Source organism: Hippocampus bargibanti, linkage group LG07, assembly GCF_051943395.1.
Source record: "Hippocampus bargibanti isolate YZ-2025 linkage group LG07, ASM5194339v1, whole genome shotgun sequence".
NCBI lineage: Eukaryota > Metazoa > Chordata > Actinopteri > Syngnathiformes > Syngnathidae > Hippocampus > Hippocampus bargibanti.
In genome coordinates this window covers 6,036,140-6,049,352 of record NC_142740.1, presented here as the reverse complement: position 1 = coordinate 6,049,352, position 13,213 = coordinate 6,036,140, and the positions used below count along the sequence as shown (strand labels likewise).

The 13,213-nt window shown below is 37.9% G+C and overlaps 2 protein-coding genes across 4 annotated transcripts in view; one reads left to right on the top strand and one right to left on the bottom strand.

Annotated features, from left to right (window-relative positions):
• Window positions 1-11,315, bottom strand: part of LOC148895282 (BMP/retinoic acid-inducible neural-specific protein 3-like) — a 63,041-nt gene extending 51,726 nt beyond the window's left edge. The window contains exons 1-2 of the mRNA XM_089001654.1: window positions 10,983-11,315; window positions 9,069-9,361 (exon numbers count right to left, since the gene is read on the bottom strand). Coding sequence (XP_088857780.1) covers window positions 9,069-9,307 — 239 coding nt within the window. The 5' untranslated portion in view covers window positions 9,308-9,361; window positions 10,983-11,315. The remainder of the gene's footprint in view (window positions 1-9,068; window positions 9,362-10,982) is intronic.
• Window positions 1-13,213, top strand: part of LOC148895280 (protein CFDP2-like) — a 251,007-nt gene that overhangs the window by 18,119 nt on the left and 219,675 nt on the right. The gene's annotated exons all lie outside the window — the stretch shown is intronic.

The following is a 13,213-nucleotide window of genomic DNA, read 5'->3' as shown; positions in this document are numbered from 1 at the left end:
TCGTTAATGTAGTTGCCTCTTGATGTAATCAAGACACTTACACTGTCCCCTGCTAGCTGCTTTTCGTTAATTCAAATCAACAGAGGTTTTTCAACCGCTTCTGTGATAATAATACTAATAACAATACATTTCATTTGTAAGCATTTGATTTCTGAGTGCCTTTCAAAACTCTCAAGGTCACTTTACAGTCACAGGATCAGTTTTTCTGTGGGTAAGCAGCGGCAGCCACACGCGCCAGCTTTCACTGAACCCGAAATAACTCAAATAAATCAAAAGCTAGCTAGCTATTCGATAGCTAATAGCCAGCTAGCTAGCTAATAGATAGCCAATAGACAGCCAGCTAACTAGCTAGCTAGCTAATAGCCATCTAGCTGGATAGATAGCTACCAGATAGCCAGTCGGCCAGCTAGATAGCTAATAGGTAGCTAATAGCTAGCCAGCCAACTAGCTCACCATCAGATATCTAATAGATAGCTAGCTAGCTGGATAGCTAGCTAATAGATAGCCAGATAGCTGGATAGATAGCCAGCCAGATAGCTTAGACAACACAAACACCCTTAGCCACTCATATCAATTGTCGACTTAGCGTACTGGTACTGGTACGCTAAGTCACACAAACGCACACCTCGTTGGTGTTTTTTGATGATCTTCTTCTGGTCGACCGTCATTTTCTTTTTTGTCCTTTTCGGCTTGACACTAGCCTGTGGTGGGGTCTTTTTCGGTCCCATCATAGCAAAAGTACTCCACTCGATAACAAACCACATCTGCACCGAGTGGACTCAAAGAAAGTGGGTGTGGAAAACTAGTCCGCCCATAACCGTCGCACTGTTCGACCATAATCCGTTTACAGAAACCTGTTTGAAAGCCGATTTGGTTGAAAACCGAGGGGGGGGGGGGGGGGGGGGTGCGGAAGTCCCTCCAAGGTCAACGTTGAATTGTCAAGTGTGTCGCCGCCTACTTCTCCAACACGCTCATGTTTATTATGACCTACAGCGTCTATTCCCAATGCATCTAATCACAGGACTATTTAAAGGTCACATGAAGCGCGGCAAAATGTCATCGGGTTTCCATCGGGTATTGATACATTCACTTCCTCAACCGGAGAACTGACTGCATTCAATTTAGTGGAAGAAAAAAAAATAAGTTAATTGCTAAATTATATAAATTATATGAGCTTGAAATGGGGGGGGGGGCTGTACAAAATGCACATTTTGACCCCTCGTGGGAGAGAAAAACATTGCCAGAGGTCTGACCAGCGCTTTGTCAGCTGGTCAGACCGAGCTAGTGAATGGTAGCTAGTAATTGAGCTGGCTAGCTAGCGACTTAGCTAGTGATCGAGTTAGCTAGCTAGCAACTTACCCAGTGATCGAGCTAGCTAGATAGCGACTTAACTCGTGATTGAGCTAGCTAGCGACATAATAATAATAATAATAATAATAATAATAATCCATTTAATTTCTAAGTGCCTTTCAAAAGTCTCAAGTTCACTTTCCAGTTACAGGATACAGTTTTTTTTGTGGGTGAGCAGCGACAGCCACACGCGCCAGCGTTAAATCAACCCGGAAGTAAATCAAATAGATAGAAATCTAGCTAGCTAGCCAATAGATGGCTATATAGCGAATAGATAGCCAGATAAATAGCTATATAGTTCATCGATAGCTAACCAGATAGCCAGCCAGCTCGCTAGATAGCAAATAGATAGCAAATAGCTAGCTAGATAGTTAAATATATTTAAAACCATTAGTCATTCATTTCATTCATTTAGACTTAGCTAGCGATTGAGTTAGCTAGCTAGCAACCTACCTTGCAGTCGAGCTAGCTAGCTAGGGACTTAACTAGTGATCGAGCTAGCTAGCAACTTAGCTAATGATCGAGTTATCTAGCTAGCAATCTAGCTATGACAGAGCTAGCTAACTAGCGATCAAGCCTAGCTAGCGACTTAACTAGTGATCAAGCTAGCTCGTGACTTAGCTAGTGATCGATTTAGAAAGCTAACAACCTACCTAGTGATCAAGCTAGCTAGCTAGCGACTTAACTAGTGATCAGGTTAGCTAGCTAGCAACCTACTTAGCGATCAAGCTAGCTAACCAGCAACTTAAGTAGTGATCGAGCTAGCTAGCGACTTAGCTAGTGATCGAGTTAGCTAGCTAGCACCCTACCTAGTGATCGAGCAAGCTAGCTAGCACCCCAACTAGTGATAGAGCTAGCTATCGACTTATCTAGTGATCGAGTTAGCCCGCTAGCAACCTAACAAGCGATCAAGCTATCTAGCTAGCAATTGAGCCTAGCAAGCTAGCGACCTAGCTAGCTTGCTCTCTTTCTATTCAGCTGGCTAATCCCTTACATCAGTGGTGTCCAAGTCAAGGCCCATGGGCCAAATGTGGCCCGAAACATCATTTTATTCTGCCCGCGAAAGCAAATCAAGCATGTCAAGTGCCATGATGCTAGCTAAAGTCCCAACCAAAATGTCCAATTATCCCATGTAAACCTCAATCAGTCATTATTTTTGACTTCAATTTTGAAAACTAGCATGTGTGTGTTTGTGTGTGGCCTTCTTGGATGTCGCTCGCTAGCTGATATCTCGTCCGAGTCGCCTCATCGCTTGTCAAAAGCGCCATGACAAATTGCAATCCGAGAGGGATCAGTAGGTTGGCTGTGAGCAAATTTGACTCTCTCTCTCTCTCTCTCTCTCTCTCTCTCTCTCTCTCTCTCTCTCTCTCTCTCTCTCTCTCTCTCTCTCTCTCGCCGGCCTTCGTAGGAGCAACAAATCAATACTGCAATTTCCTTGCTTAATAAAACGCAACCCCCCTCCCCCTCCACCCCCGCTTCCTTGCACTTGTACGGCGCTATCGCGCTAGGCGGGATTTAACGGCGGCGGCCGGCTTAATTGGCTTGTTAAAATAGAGCGGCCGTGGAGAAAACAAGGTCCTTTCAATTTGGACTTGGATGTATTTCTTATTTTGGACGCTTATTTTTTTTTTTCTTTAACCTCCAACATTTTTCATCGTAAACCGAATTGGTCGAGATACCCAGACGTTGGAAAACCCAGGATGGGCTTTAAAAACTTTATTGAACAACACTTATATGTTGGTCTTAAAGAGAGGCAACACCAGAAAGTGGCATATAATGAACTGAAGGGGAGTCCAGTGACGCATTCAAGTGCGCTCAGTTTATTCCAGATTCCTGATTTATTCCAGATTTATTCCAGATTATTTTTGGTTGTACACCCAGGCATAAAAAAAAAACACAATTTTGGTTGAAAACTGAATTGGTCAAGAACCAAGACGTTTGAAAACCGATATTTTACTGTACAGTACAGTCAAATTAGGGTTTTTGACCATAATCTGTTCCAGAAACCTGTTTGAAAACTGATTTGGATTGGATTGGATTGGATTGGATTGGATATGCCTTTATTAGTCTCACAGTGGAGAAATTTACATTTCACAGCAGCAAAGTGATGAAAGGAATGAAAGTAGAAAAACGAAATACATGAGCTGCTGTGGTCAAAAAGCGAAACATTTATACTACTACTACTACTACTACTACTACTACTACTACTACTACTACTACTACTACTACTACTAATAATAATAATAATAATACATTTCATTTCTAAGCGCCTTTCAAAACTCTCAAGGACACTTTACAGTCACGGGATTTTTTTAATTTTGTGCGGGTGAGCAGCGGCAGCCATTCATTTCCTATAATTTCCTATAATCAATATCATCAATGTCTGGTTTTATTATTATTATTATTATTATTATTATTATTAATATTATTATTATTATTATTATTATTATTGTAATCATGATTGATCAATACAAAGAAACCTGTTTGAAAACTGATTTGGTCAAAAAGCGAAACATTTATAATACTACTACTACTACTACTACTACTACTACTAATAATAATAATAATATTAATACATTTCATTTCTAAGCGCCTTTCAAAACTCTCAAGGACACTTTACAGTCACGGGATTTTTTTATTCTGTGCGGGTGAGCAGCGGCAGCCATTCATTTCCTATAATTTCCTATAATCAATATCATCAATGTCTGGTTTTATTATTATTATTATTATTATTATTGTAATCATGATTGATCAATACAAAGAGGCGAGAACCTATTTTCATTCGCAAACCGAGACATTAAAAATCCCAAACGTGTTGATCGAAAACCAAAATTGGATGAGAATTGAGAAGTTCGAAAAGTGAAATAACATTTTTCATTATAATCAATGTAAAAATTGTTCATCCGTTTTTGGTTGAAAACCGAATTGGTCGAGAAGCAAAACGTTTGAAAAGCGAGATTTTACTGTACAGTACAGCCTAATTTGGGTTTTTGACCATAATCTCTTCCAGAAACCTCTTTAAAACTGAGTTTGTCAAAAAGCGAAACATTTATAATAATAATAATAATAATAATAATAATAATACAGTAAAGTCTCGTTATATCGATATCGGATATATCGATAGTCCCGGTTATATCGATACTATTTCTATGCACGCACGGAGAAAATTACATGCAAACAATATATCGATAGTCCCGGTTATATCGATATTTTTTCGGACTCCCTTGAATATCGATATAACGAGACTTTACTGTAATAATAATACATTTAATTTCTAAGCGCCTTTGAAAACTCTCAAGGACACTTTACAGTCACGTGATTTTTTTTTTGTGTGGGTGAGCAGCGGCAGCCATTCATTTCCCATAATAATCAATATCATCAATGTCTGCTTTTATTTTTTTTATTATTATTTTTGTAATCATGATTGATCAGTACAAACAGGCGGGAACCCATTTTCGATGGCAAACTGAGACAAAAAAAAACCCCAAACCAAATTGGTCAAGAAATGAGAAGTTCATAAACTGAAACAACATTTCTCATTACAATCAATGTAAAAATTGTAAATCCGTTTTTGTTCGAAAACCAAATTGTTTGAGAACGTTCGAAAACCCAGGTTTGACCTTGAAAACAACACGAAAGGGTCGGTCATAAAAAGACGCGACACCAGGAAGTGACGTATAAGGAAGTGAAAGGTGGTCCAGTGAAGCATTCATGTGCGCTCAATTTAGACGAGAACCCATTTTCAGTGGCAAACTGAGATAAAAAAAACAAACTTTTTGATCGAAAACCAAATTGGTCGAGAACAGAGAAGTTCGAAAACTGAAACAACATTTCTCTTTATAATCAATGTAAAATGTATTAATCCGTTTTTGGTCAAAAACCCAATTTTTTTGAGAACATTCAAAAACCCAAATTTGACTGTAAAAACAACACTAAAGCGTCTGTCAAAGAGACGCGACACCAGGAAGTGATGTATCAGGAAGTGTAGGGGAGCCCCAGTGGTGCATTCGGGTGCGCTCAGTTTAGGTGAGAACCCATTTTTGGTGGGAAACCGAGGCATAAAAAAACGCAAACTTTTCGATCGAAAACCAAATTGATCGAGAACTGAGAAGTTCGAAAACTGAAACATTTTTCATTATAATGAATGTAAAAATTGTTCATCTGTTTTTGTTTGAAAACCAAATTGGTCGAGAACAGAGAAGTTCGAAAACTGAAACATTTCTCTTTATAATCAATGTAAAATGTATTAATCCGTTTTTGGTCAAAAACCCAATTTTTTTGAGAACGTTCAAAAACCCAAATTTGACTGTAAAAACAACACTAAAGCGTCTGTCAAAGAGACGTGACACCAGGAAGTGATGTATCAGGAAGTGAAGGGGGGTCCAGTGGTGCATTCGGGTGCGCTCAGTTTAGGTGATAACCCATTTTCGGTGTGAAACCGAGGCATAAAAAAACGCAAACTTTTCGATCGAAAACCAAATTGATCGAGAACTGAGAAGTTCGAAAACTGAAACATTTTTCATTATAATGAATGTAAAAATTGTTCATCTGTTTTTGTTTGAAAACCAAATTGGTCGAGAACAGAGAAGTTCGAAAACTGAAACAACATTTCTCTTTATAATCAATGTAAAATGTATTAATCCGTTTTTGGTCAAAAACCCAATTTTTTTGAGAACGTTCAAAAACCCAAATTTGACTGTAAAAACAACACTAAAGCGTCTGTCAAAGAGACGTGACACCAGGAAGTGATGTATCAGGAAGTGAAGGGGGGTCCAGTGGTGCATTCGGGTGCGCTCAGTTTAGGTGATAACCCATTTTCGGTGTGAAACCGAGGCATAAAAAAACGCAAACTTTTCGCTCGAAAACCAAATTGATCGAGAACTGAGAAGTTCAAAAACTGCAACATTTCTCATTATAATGAATGTAAAAATTGTTAATCTGTTTTTGTTTGAAAACCAAATTGGTCGAGAACGTTTGAAAACCCAGTGGTGCATTCAGGTGCACTCAGTTTTGATCCAGAAGAGTTTGGACACCACTGACGTATGAAGTATTTTGCCAAAGGCAGATTTTCAGCCCTGATATTTATGTCTCTGCATCCCGGAGAAGTCGCGGAAAGTAGTTTTCCAACAATAGCCTGTGGCGTCAAACGTACGCTCACCCACCGTGCCTCATAACACGCACACACGTACACGCAAACACGAACACGCCAACACCTTTGTAGCCGTCGAGTCACGTCTGACACCCTCAGCCGGCGATCTATCGCCTTGCTCAAACGACTGACATGCAGCTTTCATGTTTTATTCAATCGCTCCCACCCGCAGTTAAGTCTGAAAATTATGGAGTATAAGGCGCACCCCCAACGAATGGCGTGTTTTCAAACTTTTTCCACATAAATACGGTGCACCAGTGTACAAGCCGCAGGGTCTTTTTTTAATAAAGAAAATCAAGGCTTTCGGGTGCGCCGCATACATTGGAAAATACACTAAATACATGAATAAATAAAAGGATAAATTCACCAATCAATAAATACATATAAAAACAATCAAGTACAGTATTTTCTGGTGTATAAGGTGCACCAGAGTATAAGGCACAACCCAATAAATGGTGTGTTTTCAAACTGTTTCCATATATAAGGTGCACCGGCATATAAGGCGCAGGGTCATTTTAATAAAGAAAATCAAGTCTTTTGGGTGCGCCACATACACCGGAAAATATGCTAAATTAAAGGAAAAAACATATAGAAACACATCAATACATAGATACATTGATAAATTGATCAATCAATCAATAAATACATAAAGAAAACAAATGTAGTATTTTTGGGTGTATAAGGTGCACCGGAGTATAAGGTGCACCCCCAACAAATGGCATATTTTCAAACTGTTTCCATATATAAGGCGCAGGGATATTTTTTTGGGAAGAAAATCAAGGCTTTTGGGTGCGCCTTATACACCGGAAAATATGGTGTTTGTAAGTGATATTTGCAAAACCTTTTTTCAGTCATTGAAGGTGCGCCTTATGTATGGAAGAAGTTTAAAAACGCACTATTCATTGAGGTGCGCCATATACTCCGGTGTGCCTTATGCACCAGAAAATGTGGTATTTATATTTTATGTTTGGAAAACTCTTTCATTCATTGAAGGTGCACCTTATCTATGAAATAAGTTTGAAATGCACCTTTTATTGAGGTGCGCCTTATACTGCGGTGCGCCTTATACACCAGAAAATACAGTATTTCAATATTATAATTGGAAACTTTTTTCATTCATTGAATATGCACCTCATAGTCCGGTGCGCCTTATATGTGGAAGTTTGAAAATGCACCATTCATTGGGGTGCTCCTTATACTCCGGTGCGCCTTATACACCGGAAAATACGGTATTTCAATATAATTGTAAAACTGTTTTTCATTCATTGAAGGTGCACCTTATAGTCCCGTGCGCCTTATATATGGAAGAAGTTTGAAAACGCACCATTCATTGTGGTGCGTCTTATACTTTGGTGCACCTTATACACCAGAAAATATGGTGTTTATGTATTATATTTGGAAAACTTTTTTTCATTCATTGAATGTGCGCCTTATAATTGGAAACATTTGAATATACATCATTGATTGGGGGTGCGCCTTATACTCTGGTGCACCTCACACTCCAGTGCACCGTATACACCAGCAAATATGGTATATTACATTTTGAAAAGATTTTCATTAATGCAATGTCCCCTTATAGTCCGGTGCGCCTTATATATGGAAAAAATTAGAAAATACACAATTCATTGGGGGTGCGCCTTATACTCCGGTACAAATGCCTTATACATGGAAAAACATTGAAAATACATAATTCATTGGGGGTGCACTGTATACTCCGGTACAAGCACCTTATACATGGGAAAATATGGTGTTTACATATTATATTTGGAATACTTTTTTCATTCATTGAAGGTGCGTCTTATCAATGTAAAACGTTTGAAAATACATCATTAATTGGAGGTGCGCCTTATACTCCGGTACAAGCACCTTATACATGGGAACATATGGTGTTTATACAGTGAGACCTCAACTTACAAACACCTCAACTTACAAACTTTTTTTCTTACAAACGTCAAATTTCTGAAAATTAAACCTTATAATAAGCATTATTTTCATAATACACACCCATCACGGCTGGCGGAGTGATCTTCGGCGGAAGCACACGACTGAACAGCAACAGAGGTTAAGTTACCAACAGTCCTTATGGAAGGTGACTCTCCTTCCATAAGCCATCAACGACCATCAAAATAAAACTTTATTTTACAGCACAATTTATTTCTTTAATTACAGTCGTCATGTAATGCGCCTCTCTTTCCAAACAACAATTCCCTTTGACCTTCAACCTCCAACGCCAAATGACTTTATGATACCATGCAGTGTATTTCTTTCATTACAATACAATAGCACATTTATTATACATAGAATAAGGTAAGTTGTGTGTAGTTTTAAGGCTTATTTAGTTGAAAAGTATAATTTATGGAAACCCGGGAACGGATTATTCCCATTTTAATGGTTTCCTATGGGAATTATTTTTTTGAGATACACACTTTTCGCCTTATACACTATGTCTGGGAACCAATTAAGTTTGTAAGTTGAGGTCTCACTGTATATTACATTTGGACATTTTTTATTCATTGGAGGTGCGCCTTATACACCAGCAAATACGTTAAGAAGGAGGAATGCGCCTTACCTGTACATTTTATACTTGGTGGTGAATCCTTGTCGGTAGCGCTCGTGGAAATCGCTAAATTCCCGCGAGCGGTGGAAAGGCCCTTTGGCGGTCAGGAGCCAACCCAGGGGCCCCGCCGGCGGGGGATCGGCGGCCTGGGCCCCCGCCGACCTCCGACCCCCCAGCAGGCTCAGCGTCAGCCACGTCCATAGAAACATGAGGGCCGTGGGTCTAAAGGGGGCGCAGGGGGGGGCCATCATGTTGCCTCCGGCGTCCCCGCTGGCTCGTCATTCTCCTCGCAATGGCGTCCCGTCCTCAAGAGGAGCAAGAAGACATCCCCACATGAGACGGACGGGACGGACATGCGCAAAAAAATATTGAAATTTCTGCCCCCCCTCACCCCCACTTTTTTTAACTTGATTCCAACGTCATCACGTTACATTAGAACACGCTAACTTTGTTTTTCTTTCTTCTTTTTGTATGAATGGCGAGTAAGAATGCTTTTGGACAATATGGGGACACATTTCAGTCCACCCCCCTAAAGACCAAATCACATTAAATGTGTCCTTTCGCAGTCCGGCAATGTATGAATAAATTAATACATCAATCAATAAATAATGATACAAATAAATAGATTTGTGATAAAAACATGAATACGAATTCAGAATAAAAAAAAAAAGCTAAATATACAAATTAATAAATCACAAAATAAATTATTACATAAACGACTAAAAATAAATAAATATATTAATAAACGCATACATAAACAAACTGATGAATAGACAAATTAATAAATCAATAAATAAATCACAACATAAATAATTCCATAAATAAAAATACAGTAATTAATTACACAAATGTATATAAATAAATAAACACATACAAAAACAAACTGATAAATATACAAATTAATAAATCCATAAATCAATCAATAAATAAATCACTAATGTTTAATACATAAAAATAAATAATTACATACACATATTAATTCATAAATATTAATTATATGTATAAATGCATATAGAAACAAACTGATAAATATACAAATTAATAAATCCATAAATCAATCAATAAATAAATCACTAATACTTAATACATAAACATAAATAATTACATACACATATTAATTCATAAATATTATATATAAATGCATACATAAACAAACTGATAAATATACAAATTTATAAATCAATAAATAAACAATTACATATTTTTTTATTTTTTTTAATTTATTTTTTATTTATACATTAATTAATTCATTCATTAATTACATGTACGTATATAAATACATAAACAGATAAAGATACACGTAAATAAATGAATATTTACACACATAAAATACAACATAAAAAATAACATAAATAAATAAATACATAGATAAATACATAAAAAGATGACTATACAAATACATAAATAAAAACTAAATACATGAATGAATACATAAGTAAATACAGAAAAAGATAAATACACAAATAAATAAATACATATGCATAATAATGCATAAATCATTACATGAATAAAAATACACAAATGAATAAATAAATACATAAATAAAAATAAATAAAAAGATAAATAAAAAGATATATATATATATATATATATATATATATATATATATATATATATATATATATATATATATATATATATATATATATATATAAATGGATAAAAAACTGAATACATGAATAAATAAATAATTACATAAATAAAAAAAACACAATGAATAAATAAAAATACACGCAGACATAAATAATCACATAAATAAAAAAAATAATTATTCATTTAATAAAAAATTAAATGACGTGGTCACGGCCAAGTGCTGTTTAATTTTGAAATGAAATTAAGAGAAATGATTTGAAATGAAGACAAATGATTTGCGATGATTTATGATTTCTTGCTCTTGATGAACGTGATTTGAGAATTGAGCGTTACCTGCTCGCCAAGTCTTTCAATCCATAAACTTGAGCAAATGGCTCTCCATTAAATCCTTCCATCGGCGAGCCAAGTTGAACGAAAGAACAGACCCCCCCCCCCCAAAAAAAAAAGTACTTTTTCAAATTAAAAATATGTTTTTATTTTTTATGCCATGGGAAGTGATCAGCGGACGCTGAGCCGTCTTGCTGCTTCCATTTGGTCTCCTTCTTCTTCTTCTCTTCTTGCACCTTTTCCCTCCTCCCTCTCCTCTTTTCAATCCACTGGAAACGATGTGGCGATCGTCAGTGAAATCCCGCACATCAAAGATCTCATTCCATGGTGAGGGGGGGGGGGTGGGTCGAGTCCCCTCCCCGCCTAAAATTCAGAGTCGGATGGGCGCAAACGCGACGCCGAGCTCCGACCGTGCGACTGCGCGTATGTGTGGGTTTGGGGGGGAGGGGGGGGGGACCAACGGCGCCCTCTCCCTCGCTTCTTTCACGCTCAGCCTCGTTTTTTTTTCTTTTATTTTGTAATTTATTCCAATCGCGAGAGCACTCCCGGTTGGTTGAAACGTGTAACGGAAGGCGTGATTTTGGAGGGGGGCGGGACCTCTGGGGGGGGGGGGGGGGGGGGGTGGATTGACAAGGAGGAGGTGTTCGAAGGATGCTTTTAGTGTCATGCAGTCTCATTTCCAAGGCGTGTTTTTGATGCTCAATAAGCGGCTCATTTTAGCTAGCTTTCTAGCTATTTGAGTTACTTCCGGGTTGAGTGAACACTGGCGCGTCTGGCTGCCGCTGCTCACCCACAGAAAAAAAAACTGATGGTGTGACTGTGAAATGTCCTTGAGAGTTTTGAAATGTGCTTAGAATTTCAAATGTATTATTACTGTATTAGCTAGCTAGTTAGCTTTCTATCTATTTGAGTTACTTCCGGGTTGAGTGATTATTAGCTCACTCTTAGCTAGCTAGCTAGCTTCTATCTATTTGAGTTACTTCCGGGTCGAGTGATTATTAGCTAGCTCTTAGCTGGTTGGCTGGCTTTCTATCTATTTGAGTTACTTCTGGGTTGAGTGATTATTAGCTAACTTTTTGCTAGCTAGTTTTCTATCTATTTGAGTTACTTCTGGGTTGAGTGCATTGGCGCATGTGGCTGCCGCTGCTCACCCACAGAAAAGCTGATCCTGTTACTGTAAAGTGACCTTGAGAGTTTTGAAAGGCGCTTAAAAATCAAATGTATTATTATTATTATTATTATTATTATTATTATTATTATTATTATTATTATTATTATTATCAATGTGGGGGCAAAGGTGTGTCAAGTTTGATGCACACTTATGAAAATACATATTCGAATTGGATTGGATCAGCCTTTATTAGTCTCACAGTGGAGAAATGGACATTTCACAGCAGCCAAGTGATGAAAGGAAGAGGAAAGGAAAGGAAGAAGTAGAAAAACAAAATACATGAGTTTCTGGAAAGGCAGCCATCTTGAAGTCAAAACAACAACAAAACTAAATAACACATACGGTGAGACCTCAGTTTACGAACGCTTTAGCAAACGAACTTTTCGCTTTACGAACGTTAAATTTGCGAGAATATAATCTTGGCATACAAACTAGTTTTCAGCGGACGAACCAAACCACACAGCGCCACGGTGGCTGCCGGACTAGTTTTTGGCGTAAGAACACCAAACCACACGGTTGAACAGCGCCATGGTTGCTGGCAGACTAGTTTTCTACACCCAATCTCTATAAATGCAGACATGGTTTGTTATCAAGCGAAAAAGGCCCCACCACAGGCTAGTGTTAAGCCAAAGAGGACACAAAAGAAAATGGCGGTTGAGCAGAAGAAGGAGATCATTGAAAAACACCAACGAGGTGTGCGTTTGTGTGATTTAGCGTCCCAGTAGCAGTATGCTAAGTCGACCATTGCTACATGTGGCTAAGGGTGTTTCTGTGTTGTATAAGGTATCTAGCTGGCTATCTATCCAGCTAGCTGGCTATCTATTAGCTATCTATCCAGTTAGCTAGCTATCTATTAGATATCTATTGGTGAGCTAGTAGGCTGGCTAGCTATTAGCTACCTATTAGCTATCTAGCTGGCTTGCTGGCTATCTGTTAGCTATCTATCCAGCTAGCTGGCTATTAGCTAGCTAGCTAGTTAGTTAGCTGGCTGTCTATTGGATATCTATTAGCTAGCTAGTGGCTATCTATTAGCTATCTATCCAGTTAGCTAGCTATCTATTAGATA